This window comes from Curcuma longa, chromosome 15 (assembly GCF_044706935.1).
Source record: "Curcuma longa cultivar G26 ecotype Majalengka, Jawa Barat chromosome 15, ITB_CL_G26_1.1, whole genome shotgun sequence".
In the NCBI taxonomy this organism is placed as follows: domain Eukaryota; kingdom Viridiplantae; phylum Streptophyta; class Magnoliopsida; order Zingiberales; family Zingiberaceae; genus Curcuma; species Curcuma longa.
The window spans coordinates 5,279,591-5,298,474 of record NC_133875.1 but is presented as its reverse complement, the minus strand read 5'-3'; the positions used below and the strand labels follow the sequence as shown (position 1 = coordinate 5,298,474).

Below are 18,884 nucleotides of genomic sequence, written 5' to 3'. Positions count from 1 at the left end.
TTTCTACCTTCGATTATTTGAATCAAATAAAAAAAAGTAATTAAAATAAATTCTATTGGAAATTCCATTATAAGATAAAATCAAATAGACAACACAAATTCCACTTGGAAATCCAAAATAATTAAGAACAAAGAAGAGTACAAACTTTTCTTTGAAAGAAATAGATGCATGCCTCTATAACTCAACTCCTCATTAATTAAAAAGGAAAATTATTAAATGCATGTAATGTGATAATAAATAGACATACATCATTTTTATGATTTTGTAATAATTATATTCAGAATTTTCATGTACTTTGGATTAACTTTTAGATAGAACTTTGATAAATTATAATTTGGTTGAATATTATTATGAATTGCATGATCATCTTCGTGAGGAATTTTTTTTTATGAAATTGAAATTTCTTCTTTAGAATAACAATAATACAGAATTGAAATACTTGAACACAAGAAAAAAAAATCAAGAATATTTAGAATCAAATGCACATGTTGAGAAGCTTTATCATGTATGACAAACAAATCAAGGCACAAAATCATAAGCTCAATAGAAGTGATTCCTAAAATCCTCAAAGCAAGCAAAATGAACAAAGTAGCAAACACAACAAGGCAATGCCATCATTGAACATCTTCTAGGTTCAATTAGGAAAATTGCCACTTATTTTGCCCACTGCATGAAACAGTATGTAACAACATGGGCATCACAAAACTTGGGGAAACCAGAAACTCATACAGTTAAAGAGACAAGCAAGGGTTGATCTAGCATCACCTAGTAAGGCTCCACCGGCGCCCTAAACTTTAAACCGGCATAAATTGCTGCATCGCCAAGCTCCTCTTCGATCCTAAGAAGCTGCGGGCAGCAAGATCAGGAACGCGTCAAATTATTTCATGTCAGGTGCTATATCATACGAGCAAATACTATTCGCCATTAGAAGATCTGGTTAAGATTTCAGGATTATACTAACAACTGACATGCTGAATGTCTTTTGTTGAATGTGTAAACTGACACTGGATTAATTAGGGCAGGAAGAAAGATAACTGAAATTGGATGGGATATCGAAAATCACTTGCCTGGTTGTACTTGGCAAGGCGTTCTGATCGGCATGGAGCTCCTGTTTTGATTTGACCCTGGAGAGAGTAACAGATATAACTCAAACTTCATATGGAAGCATTTATACAAGGAAACAAATCTAAGAAAAGAAGCATCTGTAAGCATGGTTTGTGTTACAAAAAGACTTACAGTTGCTAAACCCACAGAGAGATCAGCTATGAAGGTGTCCTCAGTTTCACCACTAAAATCAGAAGAAAAGTATTTTTTTTTTTAATTTTAAAAAAGGTTGATCAAGAAGAAAGTAAATGCAATAGAAGCCATACCTTCGATGGCTTGCCATTACGCCCCATCCAGCACGCTTAGACATTTTAACAGCTTCGATACTCTCTGTGACTGATCCAATTTGATTAACCTGTTGAATATCAAAGACTGGACTATAAATAATCAAAATGAGGATTAATAATCACAGTGTTAACAAATAGAGGATAAACTGATGTTACCTTCAACAGAAGGGCATTGCAAGCCTTCTCACTTATGGCCTTTGCAACCCTCTGAAACAGTTAATCAAATGGTAAGGATTTTACTCTTCGTGTTAGAACTCCAATTTGCGAGATTAACCAACAGTTACCGTGGGGTTGGTGACAAGAAGATCATCCCCGACAATCTGGACCTGCTGTCCAATCTCTTCAGTCATCTTGCTATAATGGGTCCAATCATCCTGATCAAATGGATCTTCTATAGACACAATAGGATACTCAGATGCAAAAGACTTGTATACATCTTTCAAACTGTCGCCTGAGATTTTTTGGGAGCCATCATTGTTCTATAGACAAGAAAACGAACTTTGTGAAGTTACTCATGTGGAAAAGATAAAAAAATAAAATAAAATAAAATAAAAAACTGAAACATAACAAGATAGATAGTTTAGAGTTATCCACATTTATATCAGTTTCCAACCATCAGATATCTCAGAACAAAAACCAGAATTTACCTCCACTTTGAAGTTAAGATCGTAAGTCTTATCTTTGTCATTATAAAACTCGGAAGCTGCAACATCCATCCCAATAACAACCTGAGAGACCCCAGAAAAGCAAACTTTTAGCCCCTTAAGTCTATGATATTTTGGTCAAGACTCAAGCTACATGGAAATAAAGAAATTTAGGTTACCTTGCCAGTGTATCCAGCTTTCTCTATAGCTGTCTTCAAAAGTTCAAGTCCCTCTTTGTTTTCCTATAACATTCAAGAGAAAGCAATAATAGGTCCAGTAAAGCAGTAGCTTCAAATAAGTCGAACAAATTTTCATCAGGATAACTAAATAAGGTTCATTGTGAAGCTAAAGGATTAGTTAAATTTTGCCTCAAATCTACAGAATGACCAAAGGTGGAGGAATATAGAAAAGGTAGCAATACTACAGTGTTCTATTTGTAGGGAACAATATAGGAAGCAAGTCAATTTATCATATTTTCAGCAAAGAAGCACGTGATGTAGGCATTTTTTTTTCCAGATATATTGACACAACATCAGGATCCATTGCTTGTTGTTGGTGGTGTTATAGAGTCTACAGATTTTCAATACCAACTAAGTATACTGTGCAGTTCAGGCCTCATGATAGTTGATTTAAGCAACTAAATGAAATGCATAAAGTGGTTGGAAATTTTCCTACCAAAAGAAAGAATAGCAACAATGACATAAAGACAATAATATGTAGTCAATAGGGCCTTATTGACAAACAAAATGTCTATGAATGGCATCTACAAAGCCAAGGGTTCATCTATGATCATTGATTTCTCATTGTGGATGTCATCCTGCATATAAGAAATAATATGATTTGCCAATAAAAGTAGTTACATGTGTATATGGATGAGATGAATGAAGGGTCATAAATGAACCCCTCAAGAGGGCTCCATGGAGGGACCCTCTACAGAATTTAGATCACTAAAGATCCATAAATTTTTATAAAATCCTGCAAGTAAATTTTCAGTCTCCACATAAAAACTAAACCACCTGAATGTTGGGAGCAAAACCACCTTCATCACCAACATTAGTAGCATCCTGCCCATACTTCTTCTTGATTACAGCCTGCAGTACAGTAACACGCAATAGGTACATTGTGCAAGAAAGGAATATTAAACATACAAACTCACAATTATATACCTTCAAATTGTGATAAACTTCCACACCCATTTTCATGGCATCTTTAAATGAGGATGCTCCCACAGGAAGAATCATAAATTCCTGATTATAAATCAAAATGGACAATGTAAGAAGTGGATTGTTAGCTACTCAAGTAAAGATTCAAATGAAGCCTTACCTGCATAGCAAGCTTGTTTCCAGCATGTGATCCACCATTGATAACATTAAATGCAGGTACAGGCAAGACCAGAGTTTTATTTCCAGCAAGATTAGCAATGTGCTGAATAAAAGAATGGAGTAGCAATCTTCAGAAACATGGATCAGTTTGCTACAAAGAAAAAAAAACTAATGGAAAATCATAAACCTGATAAAGTGGTATCTTCTTCACACTAGCTCCTGCTTTGCACACAGCAAGAGAAACAGCCAGTATAGCATTTGCTCCCAGCTGTAGGTATGAGAGTATAGAGAATGATCAGTGATGATTTGAAGCCTACTACTGTTGTTTGATATACCATAGTTAAATCTGCAGCAGTATGGAAATTACTAATAAATTAGACCTTCTGTTTGCACCAGCCCCACTCATTGGAGGTTCCATCAAGCTTTTGGACCATGAAGTTATCAATTTCAATCTGCTCAGTTGGATCCTGGAAAAGAAATAGCAGTTGTATGTTTTCTGAACTGTTGGTACCAGAAGCATCTCATTCACTACTCTATCTCAGGGTAACTTCAATTATATTTCAGGCCACGAAAAATAACATTGTTTATCACTCACCTTCCCAATCAGAGCAGGTCCGATGATAGCATTTACATTTGCAACAGCCTAGAGCAAGACATCCAAAATATACAATCAGTTCATTTTCCCCAAAATGCAACCAAAATGTGAAAGGGTTTCTTGTTCTATTTATCACATATATCTAGTCTGCCTATATACAATATGAGAAAAGCATATCTGGACAATGTTATAACTCTATAATTGAAAAGAAAGGTACTCAACCTTGAGAACACCCTTGCCAAGATAATCTGATCCTCCATCTCTTAGCTCTAGAGCTTCATATACACCTAAACCACCATTAAAGGAAAGAAGACTTAGTAAACAATAAAGCAATGAACTCTGATCACACATATTAAAAAAATAAATGAGTTGTATTTTGAATTGCACGTAAGAAGACATAACCCAAACTGGAATGCCAGAAAAGGATGCTAACAATTAAGATCAATCATCTAGCTTTATCTAAGGTGACCTTTTACAGCCATTTTCTCATACGCTGTACTCTCATATGACAGTCTTTTATTACAAACAAGAGATCTACACAAGGTTTTTAGGTCACATGTTTCTTCCCATGAGACGTCAAAACAATTGCTGGATCATCAAACCTATTTATGGGTATTGAAAATGAAAAGAAATTTCCTGCACTAGCACAAAAAAATTTGCAACCAATTGTCAAGTCTGATTCTGATCCTCGTAACTCATGCACTGCCTTTATTCCACTTATTCACAGCAACTCAAATCATGGGCAGTAATAGAATAAACGATTTATGTGGAGAAGAAATTTGCATCAACAGATAAACAAGCTAGCATATAACAGAGATCAATGAGAGTGCTGACGATTACAAAGTATGTTACAGAATTTTAAGTTTTCCCCCAAACATCCTGAATTTAACTTGAAACCCTGATGGGCTAGTCTCATCTGAAAAGAGATATCATTACTCATATGCTCTTCAAGGCCTGGTCCAAGCAAGCAATGTAGAATAACCAGGCTCATTGTTGAAGCATTAGCTGAAGTTCTAACTAAACGCCCACCAAGACAATTCAATAAAGCAGGTCAATTACTTTAATGGTAGAAGTACTCAATTTTTGCACGTTTTGAATTCCTCAATTTCAGGTCAACTTTCCTTTCATATCTATTTTATGATGGAATTCCATTTTTTATTAAAAAAACAATTTTGGTGCCGTTCGTTTCAACGGGAGAACCAGCAACTATTTCAGATCGTTGATGTCTAACGCCGCCAAAAAAAAATGAAAATCAATCAGTGTAATGACAGCAACAAGCAGTAGCTTAATTGGGACTCAGATCAAAGATAGCGCTTGTTACAGCAATATATGAAAATCAGTAAAAACCTTGCCTCGAAGCAATTGAAACTGTACAACATAGCATCGATCGTGCACGGAGTAAGCAACTATAGGTCAAATCTTGAAAGATCGAGAATGAGATGAGATACACCGTACCTGTTGAGGCACCGCTAGGGACCGCTGCTCTAGCAAAAGTTCCATCTGACAGGCAAACATCCGCCTGATGCAACAAAAAACCATCAAGGCAGTCAATAAATCTCCAAGAACACCAAAACATCCAAAACGAAGCAAAACCAAACAGTCGGCGAATCTAGGGCGATCGATGTTGGCAGATCAACAAAACATGATACAAGTTCTTGTGCGAGGATCACCTCAACAGTGGGATTGCCGCGGCTGTCGAAGATCTGACGAGCCTTGACGCTTACGATCTTCGCCATCTCTCTCGCCAATCTCCCTATCTCTCTCACAGGATTCCTGCAATCGTCGCAGCGACACAGGTGATCCATTTTAAAGGGCGGAGAATGCAGTTGCTCGCCAAAAACAAATCGCGGCCGTTGAATTCGATGCGTAGATTCTAGAAGAAGCGTTTCACGGTTTTCTTGTTGCCACTTGCCACTCCGTTCGATGGCTCGGCCGCCGTGAACAGAGCTTCTTTTTAATCTTCACGTACTTTCAATCCCTAAACCCCTTCGTTACCTCTCTTTCGATTGGAAACATTCATGGGACCCACAACAATCCCGCTCTTGCTTAGTCAGAGGCCAAATTTTAGACACTGGACTTTAAAAAGTGAACAACTGCACCCAACAATGTTTGTTATAATTTTTTATTTTTTATTTTTATTTTTATTATTTTTTTTCCAGGGCAATGAGACAACGGTAATATATATATATTCTTTTATAAATATAACTTAAATTTATTTTTTCTAAGATATCTATTTTTTAAAAAAAGTAATCTACATCAAAATTTATCATTTTAAATAAACAGGATGTAAATTTTAAAGTTATCATTTTAAATAAGAGAATGAAAATTTTAAAGTTCAGCAAAAGATCAATTTTCCTACAATTCAGGAAAATTCCCATCTTCTCGATGATGGAAGCCATAATTCTTAGACTTTTCATTACCAATAGAGTCCCCAAACTCTCCTGTGATCTTTCAAGAACTTATCAACATGGACACATTTGAAATTTTCAATGAATTCCAAGGCCTAAATTAAAAGAATATGGCAAAGTAGCGTGCTAAAAAATCAATGACTCTTCTTTGCATCGTCAGAATCTCCCTGGCATGTCGATCGTCTAGTAAAATGTTGTCTGATGTGCAAAAACTTGAATGTTTACTTCTGGTCTCTTCAAATATAGCAGATTAGAAAAAACCTGAAAGAGTAGCCTTATCAGACTGTAATTCTATACTATTGCCGTAATCACAAGCACTGAAACTATAAACTACCTGAATCTGCTTGATAGGTTCTTGGCTTAAACAATCGCGAGCTATATATTATGCCAGTTTTGACGAGACATCTTTCTCCATGATCGCAATTTATATATGCAACCAGCAGCAATCAACAAGCCAAACGCAGCAAGAGCCATGATTGTGGAATTCTCAAGATTCCGATGATAACCGCCCTAGCAACAATGAAACAAATGTTCTTGTTCAGTATAATTTGGCAGGTTTACTATGAACACAAGCTTCTTTGGAGGATGCAAGCACAGATCGATACCTGAAGAAGAACAAATAGGAGTGCTGCATTAGCTGGTGCTAAGGAGAATGCTATCATTCCGCTGCGAAGCTCATTTGGTAGGTACCTGCAAAGACATAATGAGGATTTACATTGGAAAAAATATATATCAAGGATTGAGGGAAAGGAAAATAAGTGACTCACATTGTTCTCAATCTTGCTAGTGAAGGTAAACTGAAACCAACACATGCATGAAAGATGCAAAATAGAAGAACTAGAACTCCAATCTCCTGTTATTATAGTAGGGTGGCAAATTAGTTCGCGCAAGGAGGCAGAGGGATGGTCTAGAACAATAATAAATATTGTAGCGTACCTGGTAATCATAAGCGACGATGAACAAAGATATGCCAGCGACTCCCAAAGCTGTCGTTAGGCAATCCTCATTGCCTAATAATTTTGCCTCACTGAAAAGCCATGGGAAAGCAGTGCTGCCTAGCATTCTTGAGCCAATCAAGACTGGATATATTAAAGATAGATTTACCTCCCTACCGTCTGCCTGAAATCACACACAATGTAGACAATCAACAATTAATCTTGAGATCAAGCAGATGTTAAAAACTAAATTATCCAAAGAATAAGAATGATATACCATCTGAGCATTAAAACTAGAGGATTTCATAAATTATAGTTACAGTTCTACTTTTGGAATGATGATAGGCATTATGGAATTATATATTTTGTGGATAATCTTGTTCATGATTATCATCTTTATTCATTCACCTTAAGATGTAACAAATTCTTAATCATGCATATTTTGTTCAAGTTCAATATTAGAAATTCACAAAACATATACATTGCAAAAAGATCCAACTCAGATATGTTACTATTGTCCAAGGTGTTTTGCAGATTCAGATTTGGGTATCTAACTACTTATGGAAGCAGATTAAGAAATATTTATTGGTGCAAAGAGCACCAGATAATCAAACATGTGTTTTGATCATGGCAAAGGGTTCAAGTTAAGATTACGTTGTGTACTGATAAACTAATCTAAATGTGCAAGTAGCATAGGAAAGTCTTAACTGGAGGCTAAGCAAGACAAGTCCTAGTTGGAGGATAGATAAAAAGTCCTGGTCAGTGGGACTGGACAAGGAAGTCTTAGCAGATCGAGGATACCAGGCGGGAAGTCTAAGCGGGTCAGCGAGGATTGAACATCGAAAAGAAGTCCTAGGGATCAAAGGATCGGATGCTGAGCAGGAAGTCCAAACAAGTCTGGAGGATCGGTGTTTAGCAAAAGGTAAACTTTCCTGAGAGTAGTAGGTGAGGACACATTCTCTAGGCGTCGGTCTGACCTAGGATTTCACTAGAAATCCAAAGTCAAGACCAAACCGTTATAAAACTGTCTAAACTTAAATTCCTATATTGTATTTATATTATTCTAATTCTGTGATGCAAGGAAAGTGAGCTTAAAGAAAATCCAGAAAATTAGATTCCAAGCACCCCTATTGGATCCGACGCCAAGACGGTCCACACGCCCCTATCAGATCCGAGCGCCCAGATAGGGTTTCATCGGGTAGCAAGATGAATAAGGTGGCAAATCCCAATTGGCCCGGACACCTCAACTTCCAGGTGTCCGGAAAGGATCCAGACACCCAGAGAAGGATAAGACACAGCGGAGCCAAATCTTATCCGATAATTGTCACGTCAGCATTCCAAACGCCTGGAAGAGATCCAAGCGCCCGGAGATGCTAAGTAAACGATTACAATGGATTAGATAGCGTATGATGGGGGCACCTAGAAGGGGATCCAAGCGCTCAGATTGCTCCATAAAAGCACCCACGAACAGAGCCTTCAAAATAACATTCACAACGATTCTGCAATCGTTGTTCACGTGCTCTACGCTTCTGAGACGCTGCTGCAACACCAAGATGCTACACCGACACTGTGCTCAAGTTCTCAAGTAAAGTCGGTAACTAGTAGCAAAATTTTATTTCGTCTTTTGTGCATTCATTCTCTAGGAACGGTAAACGTGTTACCATTCCTCTTCTTGTAAAAGATGAGACTCTTTCTCATTGTGAGAAAAAACCCTTTAGTGGATTGTCCATCCGAAGCAATCAAGGACTGCGAACCTTGCAGTAACAGTCAGAAGGCTATGAACCAAGTAAAAAAAAAAATATTATTTAGTCTGTGCTTGAGTTTTTTGTTTTCCGCTGCGTACTCAAAATAAAATTTCAAAAACGAGTGAAAAAGCAAAGCACGCTATTCACCCCCCCCCCCCCCCCCTCTCCTCCTCCTCCTCCTCTAGCGGTCTAACGATGCTACAATATTTTTTTGCACATGCAAATATATTTTCACTATGTTAGCATATTCTGAGATAAAACAAAAAGAAAAGTCAAAAGGGAGTGCAAGAGGACAAATAACCGGATCTTGCTGAGTCAACTCTACTATTAAAAAACTAGTATCTTGTCATTTCATTATTTTCTAACCCAGAAACATCTTTCTGAATATTAAAATTACAGTTATGAGTTAATTAACAAAAAAGGCAGATTGTCTTTCATTATAGAACAAAGAAAGAAAAACTAAATGACGTTTGAGAAACTTTCATGCTCTTAACTACAAGCCATAAGTTCTAACTAGTGGGGTCGGCTATATAAATCATATTCACCATTGAATCCATGTAAAGCTACACCATTACTAATATTCAGATTTTATAAATAACTTCTAGTTATGTTAAATGGATTTTCATGTTCTTCTATATGCTAAATCTGATGGCAGCATGGTATTGTCCTCCAATAATATAAGAGTAAACAAATTGTTTCTAAATTGTCAAAGCAACTATGGATTCTGAGCTAATAAGAATATTTGCAAGGGTTTTCTAGAGAGGGAATACCTTCTTTCTATTCATGCATTATTTAGATGATCATTTTATAATCAATCGTTAATTAAGCAACATGATCGTGAATTAATCAAATGAAAACTATATTCAAATATCAGACTCACATGCAAAAAAATTAGACTGTCAAACAATTAGCTAGTCATAAGTAATCATATATTGACAAACATTGTGAAGCTATTATATACTCAATTGATTGATAACTTTCGAAACTTCTAATTGCAAGAGATATGAAAATTCCAGGTTGCTTGCCTACCACTATAGTTGGTGCCCAGAGTATCCAGAACACTGACATGGAAAAATGGATGCTTGCCTGAGCCCACATGAGAACCAAAATATTTTTGTCTGGCTAGCAAGGGAAAAACAGACTATAAGAAAGTTTATGATATTGTAGAATTGGTTTCAAGAATATGATTAATCAATGGCATAATACAAGTAATGAATATCAACTAGAACTGATGCAATTTGTTCTCAAGGTGATATAACAAGATAAACAGCAATCTTTCTATGGCTATCTTATGCTTGACAAACTATGACAAGCACATATTTCTGTCTAAAGGAGATTAACATGGACTTCATGAAAAGGTATGTATAGCAAGAACCAGTAGCTATCAGGATATACTCGTGCATATACATTGTGCAATATACTGCAAACAGTATATGGTTGTCAGAATGACAAACTAGATTGGTGCAGATCATTGCTTTCATGATCCACATATATATCAGAACAACATGGAAATTAGGATAGTGCACCACATGAAATGCATAATGATCAGCCCAAATATAACCAATAACCTGAAGTCCCTTTTGCCTATGAAATTGTTTAGGTTTTGGAAAGAAAAGAAATCAGTAAATGATTATTTTAAGATGAACTATCAAACAAGTAATGTAAATGAAGTTTGAGCTTAAGGAACAACTCATTGGGTAACAAGCAGTAAGATGCAATTTAAAGCACAATTTTTTAGTAGACTTCTCTTAAGCACTCTCCATGTGCATAAGGTGCTTTTGTAGTATCTTCATGTTCTTTATCAATGTCTAAACTAGTGTCAGCACAAACAAGCTTCCAGTATCATTGATTGTTTACAAATTTTTGTAATTGCAACACAATCTTCAATGAATTAGATAATATAGTGTTTTCGTTTTATATTTGGAACAGTATATCACTATCAAATTTCATTTTAGATTCCAACCTTCAAATGTTGGGTTAATACAAAAAAGTAGATTAATTAATTCTTTTAATCATGATGTAGGTGATAGTTAGACATTTTTTGACCAAACCAGTACATGTAGAAGACATTCTGCAGTTCTGGTGCTCTGTACCTTTAAGAATATGAGCTGAAAATGACTTTTTATAACTCCCAACAACAGTTGCATGATGACTTTTACTCCATTCTTTCTTGATATACAGAGTGCTTAAAACAGCCAATATGGCAGCCAGAGCAGATGAGTTAAAGAATCTTGAATGAATACCCTTGACTAACAAATTTGAGAGTCCTTGGCTACCAATTAGAGAAAAAGACTCAAAAAAGGTCATCAACCAAAATGTATCATTCAGAAGATCTTGCTTATGACCTTGCTACAAATAGAAAGAAGCTTTAGCTTAGTACTCCTGATTAAGAAAAAGAAAAAAAAACATTCAGAGCACAGCTGGGGCAAAACTAACCTTCTCATGTTCTATTACCATCCATGTCTCATAACAGAAAGAAAATACAGAAGAAGCAACTGATAAGCATATATTTGACATCCAAACGATTGGATGCTTGATCAAACTCTTCAAGGCTCCCAGAAAAATGTGAAGGAAGCAAAAAAGCAAGCAAGCCTTTCTTGCACCCCTGCATAAATCAGTTTAACACCAAGAAGGTAATCAATCCTTTTGGAACAATGTCAAAATGTCACAAAAGAGTAGAACAAAAAATGGGTGCAAGTGTTCTGCCTTCGTGATAATATCTTTGATGCAACATACAGGCACATGATCATAAAAACAAGTTTAACAATAATCATACATCCTTCCTTGATATTTTCTTGTCTGAAATTCATAAAAATAATCATACAGGCTGCTCAATAGCACTTAGATAGCCTTGCTAAGAATTTCAGATGGACTATAGAACTAAAGAAAAAAGACATCCCAGTGCTAGGCTCTTCTTGATGTGAGATAGGAAGTGAGTCAAAGGACAGTTTTTTTAAACAAAACTCTTTAAATGTTATCATTGGTTGCTTCAACCAAAATGAAAAATTCATAGTAGTAAAAGTGAATCAAGTGATTAATGAAGTTCATAACAAACCAAGAAGAACCCTAAACTATACTTGCTTCACTCCCATCCAAAATTGAACCCCTAAACAAGCACATTTACACTTAGTGCTACTATCACATAATAGGGGAAACATCAAACACCTCATTCCTGTCATATCAAACATATGTTTATTAAGTCTAGGATAAAAATTTTGTAATACATTTCACAACATTGCACCAATTTTAATCAGATATTCTTTAACCATGAAAACATCGACTTTTGCCTTTGAATGGGAAATTCACAGCAAGTCCCATATCAATCTAAGAACTCCCCAATAGTCCTGCCTCTAATATGAACCTGATGCATGTTCCACTTCACCTTACTGACCACTAAAACCAATTAATTTCTAGATGAAAGAATCATCCACAAACAAAAGAAAACATTAAGTTAGAATGTATGATAGTGGGGGGAAACAGACGGACTTACACAATGTCAAAGAGAATGCCGGATAAAGTACCAAAAATGAGAGCAGACAACGCCCCTGTCGCCAGATACCATGCCATCTGCTCCCGGCTGATTCCATAATCTGCAAACTCATACTCACCAAACACCGATTCAACCCCCTGCATAACTGCAAGATCACAAATTCACATAAAGATCCGAGCTTCAGCTACCTATCCATAGAACAACGAACAAAAGCAAAGCCCTAATCAAATTGGAGAAAACAAAACAAAACAACAGGGTGGAAGAACCTGAAGCCAGAGCATAGAGCATCAGGAAACCGCTCTGGAAACGGAGGAACGGGGCCGTGCGATCGAGATCGAAGAGAGACGAAGCTCCGGCTCCCCTGCCAGAGATGCTCCGGGAGAAGTAAGGCAGGAGGAAGATGGAAGCAAAGCAGGCGGCGAAGAGGACGAGGAAGGCGGAGGGATGCAGCTCCCATCGGTCGCTCTCGATCACCACTCCCATGATCTCGCTCGCGAGATCGAGCTTTTGCTCCCACTTCCTCTCCCAAAAATAAATAATTTACATGAATCTACCCAATTTTTTAATAACCTTTTTTTAACTGCAAATATATCTTTTCTTAAAATTTAATATATTTTACCAAAATATTATTATTAGCATATTGCAATTTAATTTTATGCAGGTTATTTGGCAAAAAAAATTGGAATTTATTTGTTGAGAAAATTTGAAAATGACTTTTATGATTAGAAAATTTGACTTTCCCCTAAAATGAAGCCATAAATGTAAATTATGAAAAAAATACACATAAAAAAAAATGATAATACATATATACGTGTATATATATATATATATAAAAGAATTTGACCCCCATAAAGGTCTTTTTTGTACCCTTATAATACCATGTCAAAAGAAAAAAATTTCATTCATCTCTAACTATTCTTTACGAATCCCACTTATCATTTTTTAAAAATTATTATTAAATTATAAATGCCATTTATTTTTTTTATATATAAAAAATAAAAAAGAGTGGCTCAGAGAGTTGCTACCAAACTTAATTAAAAAGAGCTCCCTCCCACTAGAACTCCTTGGGTTTGACATGTCATCCAAATGGGAGTGTAAGGAGCCTCATCGTGGATGCTCTTTTTTTCTTTTGTAAGCATCACTCTAGCTTCTCACACGTGGTCCCATGATCATCTTTAAGGAGGTAAATCGATACCATCTGTGAGGAGGTAAATCGAAAAACTGCAGTGGATTACGACGGGAGGAGAATAGTTGCTATTCGAATCATTGTCCTCTTCTATAAGTATCCGTCGTAACCAACTCAGTTATGTCCCGAAAGCACCATCGTAGATGCTCTTAAATCTTGATGAAATTGGTTAGAAACAGTTCGATATAACCTAGAATTTTGATATTCGAGCAAAAAATTTAAATTAGACTTTTACTGTTGTATTTAATGTGTGTGTTTTGATTTTGGAGAGCATGTGGCTTGACGAGGTTGAATGATGACATAGATAGTGATTTGGTGTGGTTAAGATAACACATTTAGTGGCTTAGAGGTATGTAGAAATGAAAGAAGTATGGTATGAAACATCTAAAGAATCCTAGAACAATAAGTATTGAGGTGATGATTATAACAGCTCTAGAGAGAACTTAGTATGGTTAAATTGGAAGCTAGGTGACTCGAAGTATGCAAAGATGAAAGAAGATTGCATGAGGTGATTGAGAGATCAAACGAGGAGGAATAACAAGGACGATAACCGATGAAGTTAGCCTACATAGTTGAAGATATAAAGGATGACATGGAGAGGAATAAGCATCGAATAACCTGACAAAAGATGATTGAGGGATGAAATTAAACTGTGAATGATAAGACTCTAATGTGAGCTGTGATTTTTAAGTGATTTATTCACATGAAAGCTATAATAGACCTCAGTGTAAGCAAACTCAATCCTACAATTGATGATAGTCATATTCTCAGTTAATTGATATGGTATCCAACCAATTAGTGGGATGGAAAACCCCAAAACTCTAAGTCGATTCGAGGTTCGATATTGAGATCAAAGAGGTATAAATAAACAATTGTTACTAATCGATTGATGACATATCAGTCAACTGATGTTAAGAATGTAAAACATGAAAAGAGTAAAATACAATTAATGATGAATAACAAATGAGATTACAATTAAGAGTTTTAAAAGCTATTAAAGGAAGGAGGACTTCAAGAGCATTTTATTCCCCTCCATAACAAAGTGTTGTTATAGGAGATCCCTTTTTTGTTTCTTTCCCTTTACTCCTGTTCATCAGATAAATAAACTCTTGAGGTTGAAATTATACCAAATTAAGTCAACCTTTTTGGTCATATTTTTCATATTTACATGCAAATCAACCTTTTGACATGGAAAATTGAATACAAATCGATAATAAGCCAATAGCAAAGTTAGCCTCTTTTGTAAGCAAACTGAGTTAGAGCTTAATTTTTAATGGAGTTCAATATATATTTCAAGTTCAAGCTTGAAATCAAGATATATATTGCATAAGCATTTAATCAGAATTGATATTCTACACGCCACTCTCGTGCGTGCCAGGCTAATCATCGTTAATCATGCGTGATCGTGCAAATCTGACCGTCCAAATGTGGGAATACACAGTGTTCTATACGCCTGAACGCCGCTGCCACCTCGCCGTCCGACCACCGTCGGCCACCGGACCGGGCCCGATCGACGCACCACTCGTCGGTTAGTGTCGGATTCCAATCGGATTGTGGTCGAAATCCTACGCAATTTGGCCGGAAACACGTCGACAATGGCACGCGACATTCCCAGCCAAATCACGATCGGAGACCGGCCAGGGAAGGACCGGCGTGCGACGGCGATCCTTCCCCGGCCGGTCTCCGATCGCGATTTGGCCGAAATCCAACCGTGATTTGGCCGGGAACGTCGCGTGCCACTGCCGAGATGTTTCCGGCCAAATTGCACCGGATTCCGGCCATAATCCGACTAGAATCTGACACCGACAGATACGCCGACGAGTGGCGCGTCGAACGGGCCCGGTCTGGCGACCGGTTGTGATCGGACGGCGCAGCGACAGCGGCCGGAAGCTGAAGGCGTCGACTGTGTCGCGCACGAGGGTCGCACAGCAGGGTCGCGTAGAATATCACCTCTGAGCATTTAATTTCTGTAAAAACATATGCATAATAAAGAACACAAATGAGTATCAAATAAGTTTACAAACTTTTATCATGAATTAACACGAGTTGAACTCATAATCATCTTGTTTTTGTAGTAGAACTCAAATTTATACACTGAACCAACAGTTTGAATGGTGTTGGGAAGGGAACAGAGTGAAGAAGTAACACTTACAATGTGAAGTAAAAAAGGTAACAGAGAACAGAAAATTAAAATAAAAGAAAAAAATTATTTTTCCCTCCTAATTTACCTTGTTTTCCAAATTATGAAAGATACTTTGATAATAGTTATAAAAATATAAAAGGTTAAATGATAATAGTAAAATTATTAAGATATTTTAGAAAATAAAAATAAAAAAATTATTTTGGTTTGGGCGAGAGCACCCAGTGCTGGCCATGGCCGCGCACCTGCACGCCATTAACGCGGGCGAAGAGCACGACGGCGCGGCGGACCCCGCGGTCGTCGAAGGCCGTGTGCCAATCGTGGCCGAAGAGGACGCCGCCGGGGCGGAGCACCGCCCAGGCGCGGTTGATGTCCGCCCACGCGGAGTGGAAGTCGTGCCCGGCGTCCACCTCGATCAGGTCCCCGTACACTCCCCACTCGCACATCGCCCCCAGCGCCGACGCCGTCGAGAACGGCACCGGCACCACCGTCCCCTCCACGCCCGCCGCCACCACGCCCGCCATGAACTGGTGGAGCAGCAGCGAGTCGCCGTGGCGCGGCCGCGGGAGGTCGGTGGCGAACCGCGCCCTAGCGCCCGGCCAGCCCCGGAAGTCGTCGACGCAGAGGATGACGGCGGGGAGGGAGAGATTGGCCGCCACGGCCGCCATGTGGAGCGCCGAGGCGCCGAGGAAAGTGCCGAGCTCGATGACGGTGAGGGGGCGGACTGACTCCATCAAGTCGCGGAAGACCGGGAGGGTGGAGCCCCAGCCGCGGGGGCGGCCCTTCGGGGGCAGCAGCAGCGCCGCCGTCTCCGGCGACGGGAAGCCGTCGAAGGGCGATTTGCCGTCGTGGACCTTGTCGAGGATCGTCTCGAGGACCTCCGAGTGGGGGATGGGATCGGCGCACCGGGTGCGGAAGCGAAGGAGGTCGTGCGGCGGCGGAAGCGGGGGCGCTGTGAAATTGGGCGGGACCACCGGAGGCGAAGACAGAACCTTCGCCGCTGTGGGCGACGGCGGCGACAGGGGAGGAGGGTTGAGGGAAGCAGAGAGGAGACCGAGGGTGTAGCCGACGGAGAGGAGGATGAGGTAACAGATAGGGCGTCGGAGGGCGTGCAGAAGGGCGGGGTTGGCATCGGCGGCCGGAGAAGGAGAAGATTTCATGGATTCAAATTCTGAAGCTTCGAGAAGTAGAAGAGAATTGAAGAGGAAGGAAACAGAAAGGGAAGGAAAACAGAAAGGAAGGGGATAAAGTATCGTGTGCGGGGAAAAACATGTGACGATGGAAAGCTTGACTTATATTTATGCGGACTTCCGATAGCGGAGGGAAAATAAACAGTGAGAAGGGAGACGATCTGTAGTGGATCATGTAGAGGAGTTCTGGGTCTGGCTTAGTCGATTAGGATTTAGTGTTTTCTTTTTTAAAAGATGATAGTCTGTCATCTCAACTGTCTCACACATCTCACGATCATATTGAAAAAGTAAATCGAGAAATTATAATTGATCACGACGGAGGAGGATATTGCTCGACTTTGCCAAGATTCAAATTCTTGTCATCTTCTGTAAGTATGTTCTATCGTAAATAACTCAGCTATATCTCGAAAGTAGATTCTAATGCTTTCGAAGCATAGTTGAGTTAATTATGATAGAACAGATTTATAGAAATAAATAAGGATCGAATCTTGATAAAGTTGAGATAATATCCTTCTTCGTTGTGGTCAACTTTAATTTTTCGATTTACTTTCTCATAGATAATCGTGGAATCGATCGTGTAGAATCCTTGAAATGATGAATTTCATAGAAGGATTTCAGTAGTATTGAGGCTTTTCAGCTTTTGGCTCTATGACAAGATTTCAAGATGTTCGATTAAAATGCATCGAATTTTAATGAAGCATTATTTCTGTACGCTTTTTCTGTTTGGGAATGAATCTTACCGGACAATGGTTAACTTATAGGATTGGAAAAGTGATTTACCAACCAACTCCACTAAACCCTATCAGAATACTCCTGACAAGCTAACCATACGCGACATTTTTTAAATTAAAAGGACAGAAGAAGTTGACCCCTGTCAATTGACGAGCAGTTGAAAAATGATTGCTGGTAAAATAATCAAAAACGGATATCGGACAAGTTGATAATGCCGATGTCAAAATGTATGCATGGCGCATGCAGTCTCATGAGAATTCTAATAGTAATATTGGATAAAAGTTAAAAGAACGTCAATTTTTATTGAAATTTATTATCAATAAGACGATTCATTTTGCATCCATATATTTTTATTTTTAAAATAATCTATATTTTTAACGTTGTAGTAGTTATAGATTCATAATTATTACTCATATTTGTAAAATCATGATCCTACCATCCAAAAGCATAAATCAATTTTGGATAATGTAGAATCAATTTTTGCGATAGAATCATAATAGGATTAGTAGGATCGAAATATGATAAATAGGATCGAAATAGGATTGGTATAAAGTTCTGAGATATCATAACTTTTAACTCGAATTGAACTACAAAATTTATAATATATCAAATCGAAGCTCTTCCGATATTACAAGGTTTACCTTTAGCCATCTAATTTCAAATCCAAAAACATCGCTTAAAACCTTTTTCAAAGACTTGAAAGATTTTTAATTTTTTAATTATTTTTTTTCAAAACATCTATGTAGTTGTTTTTGAATTAATTTTTTATCAATAATATTCTACTGTTTCTTTGTCCCAAAATAATAAATTTTTTAATGCCTATTGCCTATTATTATACGTAATCTAGAGGTCTTTAGATGCTTATTTTCAATATTCATGTTCAAATCAAAAATTCAATAGACTATATTAACTATTTTGTTAGACTTTAAATTGGGTCATTAATAGAAATTTTATACATTTTCATTTTATGATATGAAAATATAAATATTATTGAGTACTACTGTACTAAAATGATAGTTAAATTACTAATTAATTTAAATTTATATAGGTAATAATATCATCTAAGGCGTAGAATATCAATGGTTGCATGTATATACAAAAATATT

At 37.6% G+C, this 18,884-nt stretch overlaps 3 protein-coding genes across 3 annotated transcripts; all 3 read right to left on the bottom strand.

The window, feature by feature from the left end:
• Positions 1 to 535: 535 nt before the first annotated feature.
• On the bottom strand, positions 536 to 5,735 carry LOC141846022 (enolase-like). The gene is made up of 17 exons (XM_074734004.1): positions 5,623 to 5,735; positions 5,408 to 5,471; positions 4,175 to 4,239; positions 3,953 to 4,000; positions 3,738 to 3,824; positions 3,545 to 3,625; positions 3,359 to 3,460; positions 3,202 to 3,282; positions 3,052 to 3,126; positions 2,215 to 2,277; positions 2,039 to 2,119; positions 1,676 to 1,870; positions 1,548 to 1,598; positions 1,371 to 1,459; positions 1,237 to 1,288; positions 1,068 to 1,124; positions 536 to 846 (listed from the first exon to the last, which is right to left on the bottom strand). Exons 1-17 carry the CDS (start codon positions 5,686 to 5,688, stop codon positions 766 to 768), a joined length of 1,338 nt encoding a protein of 445 aa, XP_074590105.1. The 5' UTR covers positions 5,689 to 5,735; the 3' UTR covers positions 536 to 765.
• A 629-nt stretch (positions 5,736 to 6,364) lies between these two features.
• LOC141846431 (uncharacterized) lies at positions 6,365 to 13,045 on the bottom strand. The gene is made up of 10 exons (XM_074734477.1): positions 12,797 to 13,045; positions 12,531 to 12,675; positions 11,477 to 11,645; positions 11,134 to 11,389; positions 10,070 to 10,158; positions 7,297 to 7,479; positions 7,128 to 7,213; positions 6,966 to 7,050; positions 6,695 to 6,870; positions 6,365 to 6,621 (listed from the first exon to the last, which is right to left on the bottom strand). Exons 1-9 carry the CDS (start codon positions 13,011 to 13,013, stop codon positions 6,736 to 6,738), a joined length of 1,365 nt encoding a protein of 454 aa, XP_074590578.1. The 5' UTR covers positions 13,014 to 13,045; the 3' UTR covers positions 6,365 to 6,621; positions 6,695 to 6,735.
• Positions 13,046 to 15,895: 2,850 nt separating this feature from the next.
• On the bottom strand, positions 15,896 to 17,138 carry LOC141846774 (uncharacterized). Its single transcript, XM_074734818.1, has one exon. It carries the CDS (start codon positions 17,014 to 17,016, stop codon positions 16,054 to 16,056), a length of 963 nt encoding a protein of 320 aa, XP_074590919.1. The 5' UTR covers positions 17,017 to 17,138; the 3' UTR covers positions 15,896 to 16,053.
• Between the last annotated feature and the right edge of the window lie 1,746 nt (positions 17,139 to 18,884).

Coding starts and splice junctions, on each gene's coding strand:
- LOC141846022 (XM_074734004.1), bottom strand. CDS start 5,688: ATGGCGAAGATCGTAAGCGTCAAGGCTCGTCAGATCTTCGACAGCCGC. Junction 1,125..1,236: donor TCTCTGTGGGTTTAGCAACT/GTAAGTCTTTTT, acceptor TACTCTCTCCAG/GGTCAAATCAAAACAGGAGC. Junction 847..1,067: donor GCCTTGCCAAGTACAACCAG/GCAAGTGATTTT, acceptor TGCTGCCCGCAG/CTTCTTAGGATCGAAGAGGA.
- LOC141846431 (XM_074734477.1), bottom strand. CDS start 13,013: ATGGGAGTGGTGATCGAGAGCGACCGATGGGAGCTGCATCCCTCCGCC. Junction 12,676..12,796: donor GCTCTATGCTCTGGCTTCAG/GTTCTTCCACCC, acceptor GTGATCTTGCAG/TTATGCAGGGGGTTGAATCG. Junction 11,646..12,530: donor GGCATTCTCTTTGACATTGT/GTAAGTCCGTCT, acceptor TGATTTATGCAG/GGGTGCAAGAAAGGCTTGCT.
- LOC141846774 (XM_074734818.1), bottom strand. CDS start 17,016: ATGAAATCTTCTCCTTCTCCGGCCGCCGATGCCAACCCCGCCCTTCTG.